Here is a 17106-nt window from a genome sequence, read left to right as displayed (position 1 = left end):
CAGGATCAAGCTTTGATAGCCCGAAATGCCAAAGAAAAGCGATAATATTTCTTTATACACATATCACGTCAAGCTGTAGGCAAATTGTATGCGTTATGATATATATTAATTCCCGCTCTAAGGAGGCAGTAGTTTATTTCACTCATCTAACATTGAGGTACGAGGTAAAGAACAGACACTGGATTTGACAAGACACGATGCCGAAATCTGTCAAAGCATGCTTTCTGGCTCTTCTTTGGGGGATGACATTTGCAGATGTTGGTAAGAGCTCTTGTGAAATCCTTCGCATCGAATCTATGTAACCCGTATGTGATTAGAATAGACACGGAAAAATACAAAGACTCACAAAAATAAAAGTAGAAATGCAATATCAATAGTGGGTGTATTGCTGTCTGAACCATTGAGCTATAGGTGTGCAGCACAAATTGATTGCTCATGAGGAGATCATACGACGGCTGTGCATTTTTAACAGGTCGCTGAAAAATGATCTATAAGCATATACCTGTATTAGTTAGCAATTCAAGTAGCAATTCAAGTACCACCTTGGATTAACTTTAAATGAAAAAGAAATAAGAAATTCCACTTAGTCTGCCCTATATTGAGGTAATAGAAGCCTTACTGACTTTGAGAAGAATTTAACAAAAGAAGGCTTTAATACTAAATGTTGATTTATGAAAGTCTAGTTCTCGGCGAGCTTATTTGGATGTGTTTAGACAGTATCCAAATGACAAGGATAATGCATCGCCGGTTTGTAAACAGAAAACCTCTCTCACAAATCCACCGTAAGTAAGAATGAAGGAAGGAAAATACCCAAACATTTCGGTGTATTCGTGATTTGTGAGCCATTTCGCAATTAAGACCATGCACATTTTGATGCATGATACTAAATTTAGAAGCACCCATCTGGCCCTACGTAAAGATTCACTTAACTTTTAAAGAGGAGGCTCCAAATTGAAAACAATTTCTGACAGCTTGACTGGCACTGCTAACCTGTTCAAAGTTTGGGCTTTTAGAATTCCGGGACGTATAGAACTGATTACAGTTCGTTATTGAAACGGTTCTTTATTCAAAAGCTTCGTTAATCCGAACATGAAATAAAATTTTCTGATACCGATGGTTCGTTGTTTTGAAGGTTTGTTGCTGCCAACCTTTATGTTACTTTTTATTTCTCATTGCGTCTTTTTTTTATAGAACCCAGAGAATTACTAGCGATATTTCATTTTCGAATCAACGACACTTCGGAAAACGCGCATCATCCAACGAACTAGCTTAATTAAGGAAGTTTCGACACAAAGTGTATGATGATGATTCGGTGCTTTCCTGTCACGAGGTGAAGAATGAACAAAGTTACGACTGCTTCTTCTTTTCTCCATTTATTATCGTCATACTGGGTGGCATGAAAATCGCGAACACTCTAGTCCATCTGGTTGCATTGTTTCTTAAATGTCATGTACAGGTGCTCAAGAAACAGGCGCAGTACGTCTTGTTGATGGTTCAGGAAGTTACGAGGGACGCGTAGAGATCTTCTACGACTCTCAATGGGGGACTGTGTGTGACGATTACTGGGATATAGCCGATGCAACGGTCGTGTGCAGACAGCTTGGCTTTGCTAACGCCACCGATGTCTTCAGACATGCATACTTTGGCGGAGGAGAACCTGATCAGCCTATTTACCTAGATGACGTACACTGCGACGGGAATGAAACAGAACTAACGGACTGCGAACACAGGGGTTGGGGTATTGAGGACTGTATACATTACGAGGACGCGGGCGTGAGGTGTTATGTAGAGCAAAACGAAGGTGAGGATCTTTAAAAAAAATGGTGAATGCAACTGGTTGACATATTGGGACTTGGATTTTTATCATAGCCACTGCAAACACCGAATAAGCGGTGCTTGCTGATTTTCATATTGTTCATAGATGTTAAAAAATGAAGGTTATTTCCGTCTTTTTTGTATTCACTCTTTTAAGAGTGAATATTTTCACTCGATTTTTTTAGAGAGTACTCTTTATTTCCTTTTTTATTACTTTATTTATTTATTCATTTTACTTTGCTGGTGATGTACTTAACGAGCAGAATGTTTTCAACGAACTTACAACTGCAAAATGTATGACTGAATTTTTGATTGACTGAAATGCCGTTTCTCAATAGAATTGACAAATATATGCACACTTCCTTTTGACTCTGTACATGATTATCAAAAGGAAATAAGTCCATCAACTCTTTTCTGATGAAAATATATCCAGTGAAATTCAAAGGCGGTAATGAAATGATAACAAATTAAGCATTAGAATTTGACGAGTAAATACGAAAATTACCATTAGCAATTTGTGACTTGAAATGAATTGAAGTGAATGTGTATATTTTGATAAGTTTAATCCACAAGAGCAATCGTTTAAGAGGACTGAACACAATTATGACACTTAAATATCATCATGTTCTCATAATTTCGAGCTTCAAAATGATTTTGAGCTGAGAAAGAACGGTTTGTAATACATGTATCAAAGTTTGCCAAGTCCTGGTAAGAAATCTATCTAGAACGGAATTAATATCCACAATCCAATCAATATATGATGACAGAAGAAAACGTTGGAGACAAAAATCTGGAGCTACTACGTTATAATTCAATAAAAAAATTTGGAAGACCTCGGACAGGCCTCATAAGGTATGAGCGTACCTAAAGATTCGGAAGAGATATATTTTCTCCGTCATGAATGAATTGAGAAAATTATTAGAGACAAAAAATGTAATCAATAGTTCTCGGTAAAATATGCTTGACACATGAAAAATATAAGACAATTTTTCTCATTTTGTTGATCTTTTTTTTAATAATTCTGATACCGAAGAAAGTATTTAAAACGCTTTTGTTACAACGGCTTTACACATTAAGAACATTAAGAACCTACAAGTAACAATGTATGCGAATGATTCAGTAGTTTTAAATTGAAATTTCAAATTCATTTTTGTTTACTTTAAATCAGATATTAGTTTGTTGAATGTTAAAAAAAAAATGTTTACTTGTTGTCCCGTTATTGCCTGCTGGCCAGTCGAATCGTTCAGCTCTCGAGAAATAGTTACATATCATTTTTTTTTTTTTTTTTGTCGACAAGGAGAATACATATTGTCCCACGGATTTCCTCCATGAAAGAAATTTACATTACATTCTCACATCAATGTAATTACTCATAATACTTCTAATTCTACTACGGTGCTCGACAGGACCTATCACTCTGAATGTAGCGTCGAGGGGACTTGTGAGTGTCCCGTGCAGTGCAGACAGAAGGTGCTTATAGTACAAGGTGCAAGTATATAAAAAAAAAGGCCACATCATTTAGTGGTTGAGTGATGTGAGCGCACCCTTTAAAAGGCTGCTATTGATGTGGAAGCGGGGAGCGCATTCCATGCCAGTATGGTCCTCGACCAAAAAAAAAAAAAAAAAAAAGTTCTGGTATAACCGGGTTCGTGCAGGTATGGATTTGAACTTGTTTGGATGATAATTTCTAGTGTTTGTGTAGGGCATGGGTGTCAAGAGAAAGATGGTCTGCGTTGACGGCTACCTTGTTGTCCTTTATTTTGTAGAGAAGAATGAGGCAGTAGTGAAGCCTGCGGTGCTCTAGTGTGTCCCAATTAAGTTGTTGGATCATATCGGACACATTGTCCCTGTGGTGGTACAGGACAAATCGAGCAGCTCGTCGCTATACTGTCTCAATTCTGGATACATCCTTCTTTGTAAATGGATTCCAGACGATGGCACAGTATTCCAGTCGTGGCTGCAGGAGGGAGAAGTAAGCCTTCTGTCGTATCTTCTGCGAAGAACGTCTTAAATCCCTGTTTATTAAACCTAGCATTTGGTTGGATTTAAAAACAATGACATCGACATGGGTTTGCCATGAAAGATTGTGGGTGAGAGTTAGTCCTAGATATTTATAACTCTGCACGGCTGTGAGTTGGGAGTTACCCAATGAGTAATTTCCTTCTATGATGTTATGAGGCAGGGTGAATCAGAGAAGATGGCACTTCTCAGTGTTGAATTTCATCTGCCATATGCTGGATCAGAGGTGGAAGCGGTCTAGGTCTTGTTGAAGAGCATGGTGGTCTGAATTGTTACGGATTGGGCGGCAATCTGCAAACAGTAATCTGCAAACAATCTTATCTTGGATGTTATGTCAGTTTTGAGGTCATTGATGAATGAGATGAAGAAGAGAGGCCCCAGGACTGTCCCTAGTGGTACTCCTAATGAAACATGGGTCCACTCAGATGAGACACCATCAATAACAACCCTCTGTGACCTAGTGGTGAGAAAGGATCTGATTCAGTCAAGGAGATGAGCTCTAATACCATAATGATGGAGTTTTAACAAAAGTCGTTCATGGGGCACCCGGTCGAAAGCTTTTGAGAAGTCAAGAGCGATTGCATCAACCTGGTCTTTTTGGTCCAAAGGGAATCCTTTACAGAATTACTCAGTGATATGTGGCATTTTTATCCAGTTGATCTCAGTGACTGAATAATCTACGCAGATGCCCTTATCTACCCCTAATCGATGTTGTTGTCATAGTCCGATCTCATTTTCTTTTTTTTTCTATTGCTAATGATGTAGATATCAACGTGGGAGAACATCTCTACAGGTCAGGGTGCATGTTTGTGTCTCAGAGAGCAATATCATGACCAGTCAGCAATATGAGCCTTGTAAAAAGAAAGATGCTTCGCCTTCTAACTCAACATTACTCTCTCGCCACTATTACTCATAAATGATCAATAGAAACAACAAGAAAAAAGAAACAAAAAAAACATACAAACAAGTGCAAATGAAGACAAATTTGTAAGATTAGTAGGCCCTATTCTGTTCTGTCAATGAGATGTTGTAGATCCCTTCTATGACAAACGAGAAAATTATAAAGTCACAGAGATATGGTGGTTGCCCTTCAATCTTGTATCATTTCCTGCAAGGTGACGTAAGATTGGCTGACGGCCCGACGTCTAGAGACGGTCGACTTGAAATCTACCACAACAACGAATGGGGAACTGTGTGCAGTACGACCTGGGGTCCCGAGGAAGCAGAGGTAACTTGTCGTCAACTAGGGAATGACGGAGTGAATAATGAATTCTACTCTCCGACACCAGGTAATGGATCTGTCCACCTTTCCTTCGTGGACTGCAATGGGAATGAGACTGAACTCGTCAGCTGTAACGTTACATATAGTGACGGAGGTAACAGTTCATGTAGACGCGGTGAAGACGTGGGAGTAGATTGCTTTACTTTACTGCCAGATCCCTCAGGTAAGTTCGGATTGAAAATGTGCACCAAAATATGACACAAATACTTGCTTGTACTTTGTATAAAACACGTCCTCACAATGACGATAAGTAAAATAATCCTAAGGCAGTTAGATATATACCTTACATAGATCTACATGTAGTTCTCCAAATTGCCCAAAACCTTTCAAACATATCTTCGAAGAATCAATACCTTTTTTAGCTTTATATATCTCTGGTCTTATCTGAGTTTGTCATTATCATATTATAATAATTATCATAAAATGTAATTCAAGATACCATTCATTTGCAAATATTAGGGAATGTTTTATATGTAATTTCATATATAAGAGATATTAGAGCAATCCGGTTCCAGATGATGCTAGCAACTTCCAAAATGTTCTGTTACAAGCAGAAAAAGTCTTTGTGTCAACAGGCTGACGACAAACAACAATTCAAATCAAATCAATTTAATTCAATTCTACATGTATAGTTCTCCTTATTGTCCAAAACCATCCAAAATACCTTCGTAGAATCAATGCTTATTTTGGCTTTATATTTCTGTGGTCATATCCGAGTTTGTTATCATTACATAATTATCATAAAATGTGATTAAGTTATCATTAATTTGCAAATATAAGAGATTGCTTCATATGTAAGAAATATTAGAATAATCCGGTTTCAGATGATGTTAGCAACTTTCAAAATATTCTGTTACAAACAAAAAAATATCTTTGTGTCAACAGGCTGACGACATCGACGGTTCAAATCAAATCAATTCAATTCAATAGTTTATTCATTTCCATCAAAAAAATATAAAAAAAATGATTCAAACCGCTTAAACTGCCAATCTGACCATTAGCCATGTGTCAACCCTGCTAGAAAGAACGCAGTGTCCCTCAGTGTGAGAAACACAATGCGAATACACTGTGAAATCTTTTCACACTGTTAAATTCGAGCTTTTTAACAGTGTGAACACATTGTGAATCATCAATTCACAGCTTGACACAGAACATTACCATGTGAACACTCTGCGAAAACCAAACCACCCAGTGTGAAATCCCCGCACTGTTAATTTCGAGCGTTTTTACATAGTTTACTATGTGACCACACTACGGGACACAGGGTTCCTTACGCACAGGGTTCTTTCCAGTAAGGAACCTTTGTGTGTTGCCACAGTATCAGTAAGATTCATCGATTACTAAATATTGGAGTTTACTATTAAAACAATGTTTACTACACGCACATGACAACTATGCCTTATGGAAAGTTATTAGCTGTGAGGTCTAGCACAATAAATTTCACATTATGTTTTATTAATCATGATGCACATTACCATGACCGTAGAACGTAGTACACACTTTCTATCAAAATCTTGTGATATCTTCTGAGTGTATTTACACTGAAATGTCATGAAGAGCCAATAGAAAGGCTATCATTATAATATCACACGCCCATCACGTTTTTGATTGATGGCAACTGTCACTGGTTCATATTCTGCAGCTATGGAAGGGGATATTCGCCTTACCTGGGACTCGTCAGAAACATTTGGTCAATTGCAAATCTACCATGGTAACTCCTGGGGTACAGTGTGCTCAGACGGATGGGACCCTTACAACACGCGAGTTGTTTGTCGGCAACTCGGTTACACGAGCGTGGGAGTCCTTTACGAGAGCATTCCAGATCCAGGATTTATTGGGCCTGTACATCTGTCCGAAGTGAACTGCACTGGGGACGAGATTGCACTTTCTCACTGCCCCCATACTGGATGGGGAGACACCGGGTGTCGACACACCACGGACTTGCGGCTGCACTGTCCACCCGACATCACTGGTACGTACCTGTTGAGAAGAGACATTATTTAAACTTCCAAGTGAAGATCATATAACCAATTATTGCATCAAGCAAAAAGGAAATTGCATGAATATAAGACAAAAAAGAGAGGTATGAAATATTGCAGTTTCATACATTTATTTTTAGGGTATTATTTACCCATATTTTGTAGATGAAACAAAAACCCAGCGTAAGCGCTTCAAAGTAGTTCTTTTAATGTGAGTTAGGGATATTAACGACCAACGTAAAAAAAAATGTAATCAGTATAATCAATGAAAAGTATTGCTAAATACACAAAATGTTAAAACAACGGTTACAACAAATTTTTTGTATGTTTGTTAATTTTATTTGATTTATTGCTTTGTTTCGAGACTAAACTGTCTCCAGTAATGTTTTACTCAGAAAAGAAGTGATATCTCCCTATGTTTAAGGTTCTATAGGGAAATTTTATATGATGGACACATAATAATGCATCAAGTGTGTTAAGTTAAACTTTTTTTTTTATATCACTGCTCCCAATGGTATTAAATGTTGGGGTATCGGAAATTAAGAATTAGTGAGACTGTAAATGATATCTATATTTTTTCTGATATTTCTCGCATTCATACTATCGTGAATTTAGTTTTGAGAATCGCTACAGTATCTTATGCCAGATTTTGATTCTTGCGAATTTTTGATGTATATATTTCTCGAACAATTACAGTCATATTCGACGACTTTTAGTATTCATTAATTCTGAACTATTTCTTTGTATTATTCCAATTTACAAATTTCTACAAACTTCTACTGAACAAAATAATAAGTTTTGTCCTAAATTATCATATAAAGATATTTATCAGAGACTTGCAATATTTCCTGCACTTCACAAAGATAGTCTGCTATAACTGTCCGAATCCAGTAAAGCTAAACATTTTGTATCTTTCCCTCTCGCACGCGAGATGCACACACACAATAGGCAACCTTCCACTCATTCACTTGCACTCACCCACAGTACGACGCGCGTCTGTGTTCAATGGCCTCCATTTCTTCCGTCGTGTTCTCCTTTGAATAATGAATAACGAACCTGCACACGAAGCTGAGGACCAATATTTAACAGATCATCATAGTGAATACTTCACAATTGACGAATTCAATTCCGAATTTTGCCCCCAAACTGGAAATGACAGTCGATCTGTTCACAGTTTTTCCATAGATAAATACTTCAGCCTCATTCATATCAATTCACGAAGCTTGAATAAGAACTTTGAATCAATCGAAACGCTCTTAAACTCTCTTCACCATTTTGCCTTTTCCGTAATAGGAATTTCTGAAACTTGGTTGCATTATGTCTCCCCAAATATGTTTAGTATTCAAAATTATGATATGATTCGTGCAGATAGAAGGACTGGAAGAGGAGGTGGAGTAGCCTTGTATATACATAATCATCTTCGTTACAAACTCCGACCTGACTTATCCATTAATGGTGTTGAAAGTTTATTCGTCGAAATTATAAATGATAAAACTAAAAATATTATTATAGGTATTATTTATAGATCACCAAATAACGAAATAGATTTATTTTTAGACAGCATTGAAATTTTTTCAAATACAATTATTCATGAAAATAAAAGTTTGTTCTTAATGGGGGATTACAATATTGATTTACTAAGTACGACAAACCATAATTCTTCTAGATTTCATAACACATTATCATTAAGTAGTCTTTATCCTCACATTAATAAGCCTACGAGAATCTGTAACACCACGTCAACTGAGACTTTAATCGACAACATCTTCTCTAACATTATTGATAAAAACTATACTAATGGCATACTTTATTCAGATATATCTGATCATCTTCCAATATTTACCATTCACGAGCAGATTGGAAACGTTCAACCAAAACAAAAATGCTATAGAACGCGAAGAAAAGAATCTCACGAAAATATTAATTCATTAATATCTGATTTATCACGCGAACAATGGCAAGATGTGACTTCGGTCAATGACGCGAATTTATCTTACGAAATGTTTTTGCATAAATTTCTTTATTATTATGATAATCGTATTCCCTTAGTTAATAAGAACAATCGCGCAAAAACAAAACAACCATGGATTACCAAAGGGCTAATGCGTTCTATACTCACCCGTAATCGCTTATATAAAATGTCCTTACGTAAACCAACACCACAGAACAAAGCAAAATACAGAACATATCGAAATACATTAACCACATTAATCCGGGCATCTCGAAAGCGATATTATTCAGACATACTAGAATCAAATAAGGACAGTAAAACCAAACTGTGGCGAACTATCAATGACCTTATTAAGAATAAAACGAAAGAACTCCCGACCGTTATTTCCGAAAATGACCAAGATATTAACGACCCTGAAATCATTGCAAATTGTTTTAATAAGTTCTTTACCAACATAGGCCCCAATCTCGCCTCAACAATACTTCCAAACGCTGGAAATTTTACAGATTACCTTCCAGAAAGTAATAATAATTCTTTATTCTTTACTCCCACGAATGAAAATGAAATACTGAATATTGTTCGATCTTTTAAGTCGAGTAGATCTTGTGGCCACGATGGATTAAGTATGCATTTACTAAAACAAATAATACATTTTTTAGTAACCCCCATAGTACATATTTGTAACTTATCATTATCTACTGGGATCTTCCCAAATTCTTTAAAGATTGCGAAAGTAATCCCTATTCACAAAAAAGATGATGCGTCCCAAATAAAGAATTATCGCCCAATTTCATTATTGCCCGTCATTTCCAAAATCCTTGAAAAGATTGCACATGAACGTTTGTATAAGTTTCTGGTTGATAACCACATTTTAAATCCTAACCAATTTGGCTTTCGCAAAGGTTTTTCTACAGATTTTGCAATCATTCAAACTTGTGACAAAATTATCGATTCTATTGCGAACAAACAGCACGTGATAGGAGTTTTTATGGACCTGAGCAAGGCCTTTGATACAATAGACCATGGAATTTTATTAAAAAAGCTACATAATTATGGCATAAGAGGAATAGTTCTTTCCTGGTTCCGAGATTATTTATCCCAACGTCAGCAATACGTAGCATTTCATTCAAGTACCTCGCTTAAAGGGGAAGGCTAGTAACTGATCAGTGGGAATCAGTGGAAATGCTGGGAGATGATCGTTCCAATCCTTATGGGATTCATTCAAGAGTTCATTGTATATCTATTGTTGTTTGAAAATGATTTGCTTCAGAACGGTCTCATATTCAAGTAATGTGCAGTTTAATGCTTCCAAGTTAGCGTCCCTGGTCAGTGACGGAGCATTAATCTGCACATTACTTGAATATGAGACCGTTCTGAAGCAAATCATTTTCACACAACAATAGATATACAATGAACTCTTGAATGAATCCCATAAGGATTGGAACGATCATCTCCCAGCATTTCCACTGATTCCCACTGATCAGTTACTAGCCTTTCCCTTTAAGTCATATATTACTTGCGGTGTACCACAGGGATCCATTTTAGGACCTTTACTTTTTCTTATATATATCAACGATATCATAAATTCCTCAACCCTTCTCACCTATGTATTATTCGCGGACGATACCAGTGTCTTCTACTCTCACAACTGTTTAAACACACTAGTTGATATACTTAATTCTGAGCTTGCAAAAATTTCTACATGGTTTAAATGCAATAAATTATCACTAAATATAGATAAAACGTGTTTTATAAACTTCAATACTTCACATTTGCAACCGATAATGCCTAATAACATTATTATTGATGGTATGCCCATTATTGGAAAAAAATCAACCAAGTTCTTAGGGGTAACCCTTGACTCCAACTTAAATTGGAATAACCACATTGACAATATAACCACATTAATATCCAAAGCCATTGGAATACTTCGGAGATTAAAATATTTTGTAACGGAAAAAGTACTCTTTATGTTATACAATGCATTAATCTTACCGTACATTAATTATTGTAATGTTGTCTGGGGAAACTGTAATAAAACCAAAGTAAATGTTATTTTTCTTTTACAGAAAAAGGCAATAAGAATATGTACCAACTCACATTATCTAGAACATACTGATCCATTATTCCTTAGACTAAAAGTTCTTAAAGTTGACGATATACACAAATTTCAAACAGCAATATTTATGTTCAAATACACGCAAAATCTACTCCCACTCTTCCACAACGCATTTTCCCTTAACAGGGATGTCCATGCTTATCCCACGCGCCATCGTAATGATTTCCATTTGAATAACCCTAAACTCCTATTAGCTCAAAAATCAATTCGGCATAACGGGCCTGATATTTGGAATTCACTCCCTCTCCACATAAAACAGTGCACATCTCTCTATTCCTTTAAGGCAAATACAAAGAAATATTTCTTGGCACAATATCATACGGTACAGTAATCATTAAACATGTACCTCTTATACTCAACAACAAGGCAATATTTGGTCCACCCCCTTTTCCTTTTCTTTTACTTTGCTGCTTGACCCTTCGCCCATATTATAACATATCCAATCATTTTCTTAGAAGTGCTGACCATCAACACTTTCGCGCTTCATCACCTGCACACGCACCCACAGGCACCTCTCCTGTTTACCAAGTAATTGTATAAAACTGGATTTACACGCACTTTAACATGGCCCATCTGTATTAGTGTTCAAGTACTACAATAAAAAATGGTAATTTAACTCTGGCTGTCCGTCTGCTCAAGCACGGCTTATAACGGCGGCCCTCTGCATCATATGTATATATTATATATTGTACTGTGAATTAAGTCATTATTGGCCATATAAACATTTTGTATGTTATTTAACGTTTCATTTGTCTTTACATACAAAATATGACATACTATGTAATATGTCAATAATTTTCAGAATTGTATTTGTGTAATTGAACCTGCCTTTGTTATTTTTGTTATTCTGAAAGAAAATATGAAATGCAGAAATAAATCTTTTTTTTAATATCAAATGGAGATGTTGGTACCTGTAATGAATGAGAATCCGGTGACATGGTGACGTTTTGGCGTCGCAAGTCGCTCTATTTCTTGTAATCTTCTTTCTTTACCCTTTGCCACTTCCTTTGATTTTATTTTAATTTCCTCAAAGATTTATCTTAAATGTTATGGCTTTTGTTTATTTTAAGGTGCCTCTGTCAGTATTGATACTGAACGATTTTTGTTAGATCACTTTACGATTTAGTAGCTGAATTAACAGTTCGATATATAGGCCTTATCTGTGTACATCTTGTTAAAACATCTCCTAGAAACTTACAGAGGATCAAGAGATTTAGACAAAAGTGCATTTGTCCATATAATGGCGTTATCATTTCTGAAGTGACTTCAAGAAGAAGAGTTTTTATTCAAACAAAGTGCACCTTACGATGAAAACAACTGTTATGCGGCGATTAAATGACGCAGTTTCGTTGAAATGTATTGATTAAATTTTTGTTAATCAGAAATTATGCTCTAAGATATGTTGCAGAAAGGGAGATGCAATGGCCAAGTCAGGGCGTTGTTATTTTTCTTGTCTATTCATATCAGCTGAAGATGGCGACGTCCGGCTCGTTGACGGGGATAACTCTTGGGAAGGTAGACTTCAGGTATTCCATGACCTGAAATGGGGCACGGTTTGTAATGATAGCTGGTCCTACGAGAATGCTCTGGTTGTCTGCCATCAGCTCGGCTTCGAAGGTGTCGTGACGCCTTACCGTGATTTTGGGCCAGGGTACGGGCCAATCCACATTGGCGGAGTGGTTTGCACGGGAAAGGAACATACCTTAACGAACTGTTCCCACAGTGAATGGGGTTCCAGCGGCTGCATATTTCACGAACAGGATGTTGGCGTTCACTGTACTGAGCAGACTTTAACAGGTAAGTGTTGCGGAAGTGCCAAAGTCAATCTTATATAGATATAGATAATGCTTAGAATCTACCTATATATCCTGGACATCAAATTTGTGTACATCTAGAATAGACAAAAAAAAAAAAAAAAAAAAAAACAAAAAACCAGCCATAATTCACCTGTTAAAACCAATGAAAGTATATAAATCAGATTATATCTCCATAACAATTATTGACACCGGCCAGCACTGGTGGTTACGCGATCTACTAGCTATATAATGTGTGCGCGATTCCCCTTCGATCGGTTATAGCTGACCGCACGCACGCATTGCATGGTCGTTTAAGAAGTATTTAGGGAAAAATAATGAAAGCGCGATCATTCGATACAAATATAGCAAATATGATACTCAGGGTATTGGTGCACACTTTCAGAGGACAGGGACTGGTCAAGGAACTGGTTTCGTCCCCAGAATAAAAATGTGGATATCATAACTCCTATGCTATGTCCAAATATCTGTCTGCGAAGCGTTGCCAGTCTTTCAAACTGTAACTATTTCAGACAAGTGGCCTAACTTATGACAGCCAGAACCAATATCGACAACGCCAACTACAATACACACTCAGAGAAAACATTCATTCATACATACAAACAGATATGAGTAAATACATGACATTATAATAAATGCATTTATATTATGTAGTTATGATATATGTTAAGAGATGATTAATGTATTTGGTTTATAGTTTTCTGTTTTTGAGTTTATTCAAAATATTCACAGGAAACATTAACAGAAACATAAATACAGGATTATGTTTAGTTATTAAACCTAGAAAATTATATGATGAAAGTAATTTATAATAATTTCCATTATGTATTACGTAATTAATAATGTCACTCTATATACCTAATATGTTACTTTTCTGTTTACATGTAATTGAAATGTGTATATGCATGCATATTGTAATATATCAAATCAAATCAAATCAAATCAAATCAAATCAAATAGGGAGTGTTTGATAGACTGGTAGAAAAGGGCACGGCTTTTAGTTTATACCATAGAAGAAGGCTTGGTTCCTTTTTCCCCAAAATCAGGCAAAAGCCATGCCAAAAATAGTAAGAACAGAGAATACAACGTTTGCCTGTTAACAAAGAAAACCGATGTTCCCTGTACATTGGAACTCATCTTTCTAGAGTCTTTGCTTTATTTTGAATGTCCGTTGAGTGCAGGTGAAGAAGGTGAACTACGTCTTCGTGGCGGCCCGTTGTATGGCCAGGGACGAGTCGAAATCTTTCACGACTTTCAGTGGGGTACTATCTGCGACGACGGGTGGTCGAAAAATGAATCGTTGGTGGCTTGCCGTCAACTCGGGTTTGATGGGGTTGTCACTGCGATAGAATACTTTGGGGCTGGCAAAGGACCGATCCACCTGGATGAAGTTTCTTGCACAGGCGCTGAGTGGCGATTGGAAGAATGCATTCACGATGGTTGGGGTACACACGACTGCAGTCATTACGAAGACGTGGGAATATACTGTTCGTACGCTAGTAAGAAAATCTTCAAAATCCTTTTTTTTTTTTTTATTGCTAGGAATGAGTGAAAGGAAAGTTTGCAAATTACTTACTTCTGTTTAATATTGACAAGTGAAATCCCGAGATAATTATAACGCAAATAAGGTCAATTACATTATTCCGTATAGTGCCAATTGTCATTTTCGTTCGATAAAATCAGATAGCAGTCTGGTGCTTTGTTGTGCTTCAGCTTCATTTTCAAAATCCTTGAGTCGAAGACTTTTTTTTTTGTTGGAGACGTAGCCATAAAAACATCCTGCTTTTTTATTGTTTCATGCAGTGACTGAGCCAGGGGAACACATTGGATTGTTTGGATGGGCGATTGCACTTATAGTTATTGCGTCCGTGGCTGCTTTCGCTGTTTTTGTTGCCATCATCGCATGCCTATGCTCGATGAAGGAGAAACCGTGGCGAGTTGCGACTTCAGGAATTCAAGTCAGTGGTCAAACCATGCCCACTGGGCACACTAACTCTGTAGCTTTAGCCCAGAATGGGGAGGTGTATTACAATCCGAATGGTATCCCCCCGAATGGTATCCCCTTGAGTGGTGGGGCCTCACCTCCTGATTACTCTGAAGCTATGGCAGACTCGCCCATTCCCTACAAGCAACCCATGGACACTAGCGATCCTAGTGGAGGTATGCCAGTGCAAGCGGGAGGAACGAACATGTCTTCTGTTGATGTTGGGACAATGGATAGTAGTTAATCAGTACATTATTAATCCCTGTTCCGTAAAATTCAGATATTCAGGGATCATTGTATGACAGCTGAGGAAAAATAAAAAAGAATCCTCGGTTTTGATGATGGTCCGTATTGCGTCATCGTCACAAAAAGCTTTGTGCATCTTTGCTTGCATGCAGTGGCTGATGATGTTTTCCCTTTTCAGCAGCTTTAAGCTGGTACCTCACTGAGCCGCGAACATTTGCGAACGTAGCGAATTTGAGATTCGCCAACTTTTTTCACGAATGTTTTCGAAAAATCAAAGTTCGCTTCTGCCATTAGTGACAGTTAGCGAATGGTAGCAAATGTTAGCGACAATTTTGCAAATGTTAGTGACAGTTTTTCCAATATTAGCAACTGTTTGCAAATCCTTCGCGACAATTTGCGAATGTTTTTGGACCTAGATAAGTATATACCAGGCGAGTATGTGTAGTCAGACCCATAAAACGAACGTAAAAACTTCCCCTGAATTCAGATCTCATGTGACAACCGTTCAAGATGGATTTCCAGTATATGGAAATAAATTTCTGCCAAGAAGAGGCTCAACGTGTTACTATTCTTGAAGAGCTGCTTTGTCTGGCTGCTGCTACTTACTATTGTGCAGCATAAGAGAAAGAAAATAAAGAAAAACAAGAAAGGAAGAAGAAAAGAAAGACTGTTGGGGTCAGAGAGTGGTTGTTGCAGAGGACAGACTTTGGTCAATATGAAAAGCTTTTGCAGCAATTACAATCATGATGGAGATGTCAAGAGCTTCGAGAACTTTCTTAGAGTGGAACCATGTCTGTTTCAGGAGCTTTTATATCGCCAGCAGTGGCGAATCAAATAACAATATTAGCGATACCGTATTACGACCGTTTGTGAATTCTTGTACGAGTGTTTTGCGAATGTTTGCAATTGTTAGCGAAAACACAAATTCGCAAAGGTTCGCAAAGAAATTTTGAACATGTTCAAAAACCTTGCGACAAGAAAAACTGTTTGTGACAATAAAAACCGTTTGCGAACTTTCTTGCAACTGTTAACGAACCTTTTGCAACCCCTTACGAACCATGGCGAAATCCCAAATTTGCTACGTTCGCAAACGTTCGCCGCTCAGTGAGATATCCCCTTAAGAAAGCTCTTGAAGCTCTTGACATCTCCATTAGGTAATTGCTGCAAAAGCTTTTCATATTGACCAAAAGTCTATCCTCTGCAGCAATCACTCTCCCCAAAACAGTCATTCCTTTCTCCTTCCATTCTTGTTTTTCTTCATCTTCTTTCTCTTAAGCTGCAAGACAGCTGTAGCAGCAGACAGGCAAAGCAGCTCTTCAAGGACATCAGCACGTTGAGCATCTTCTTGGCAGAAATTCATTTCCATATTCTGAAAATCCATCTTGAACGGTGGTCACAAGAATGCAGTGGAAGTTTGTACGTTCGTTTTATGGGTCTGACTATACAAAATCGCCTGGTACTTTTCCAGGTCCCAAAACATTCGCAAATTGTCGCAAGGGATTTGCAAATAGTTGCTAATATTTGCAACACTGTCGCTAACAGTTGCAAATTTGTCGCTAACATTTGCTGACAGTCGCTAATAGTCGCCACCTGTGTTTCGCAAAAATTTAGCAAACATTCACTCAAGTGGTGCTAATTGTCGCTAAATGTCGCTAACACCTTGATTTTCGCAAACATTCGTCAGAAATGTTGGCGAATCTCAAATTCGCTACGTTCGCCGCTCAGTAAGATACCAGCTTTACGGAGTGCTCTCCAAGGTTTGATATGGTGTTAATGATTCACGGTGTCACCTTTTGCATGTTTTGCAACCTGACAGAATGTGTTAACTGAAGGTCGTTAAAATGATAGTACCCTCAGCAGTGCACTGTGATGATCAGCTATATCAAATCTGTGGTGA

The 17106-nt window shown here is 37.4% G+C and overlaps 1 protein-coding gene across 1 annotated transcript; it reads left to right on the top strand.

Moving 5' to 3' along the window:
• The first annotated feature begins 197 nt into the window (after positions 1-197).
• Positions 198-15207, top strand: LOC140230667 (scavenger receptor cysteine-rich domain superfamily protein-like). Its single transcript, XM_072310807.1, has 7 exons — positions 198-261; positions 1457-1801; positions 4950-5279; positions 6759-7088; positions 12633-12962; positions 14167-14478; positions 14795-15207. The coding sequence occupies exons 1-7, from the start codon at positions 198-200 to the stop codon at positions 15205-15207; spliced, it is 2124 nt and encodes a 707-aa protein (XP_072166908.1).
• Positions 15208-17106: the final 1899 nt, after the last annotated feature.

The sequence above is a fragment of the Diadema setosum genome, chromosome 7, assembly GCF_964275005.1.
Source record: "Diadema setosum chromosome 7, eeDiaSeto1, whole genome shotgun sequence".
NCBI classification, from domain to species: domain Eukaryota; kingdom Metazoa; phylum Echinodermata; class Echinoidea; order Diadematoida; family Diadematidae; genus Diadema; species Diadema setosum.
Note: the sequence above shows the minus strand (reverse complement) of the source record. Positions and strands in the feature narration are given on the sequence as shown.

Bases quoted from the DNA above. Each gene is read 5' to 3' on its own strand.
- LOC140230667 (XM_072310807.1), top strand. From the start codon at position 198: ATGCCGAAATCTGTCAAAGCATGCTTTCTGGCTCTTCTTTGGGGGATG. The intron at 262-1,456 runs GTAAGAGCTCTT...TGTCATGTACAG, and splicing joins GATGACATTTGCAGATGTTG to GTGCTCAAGAAACAGGCGCA. The intron at 5,280-6,758 runs GTAAGTTCGGAT...CATATTCTGCAG, and splicing joins TTTACTGCCAGATCCCTCAG to CTATGGAAGGGGATATTCGC.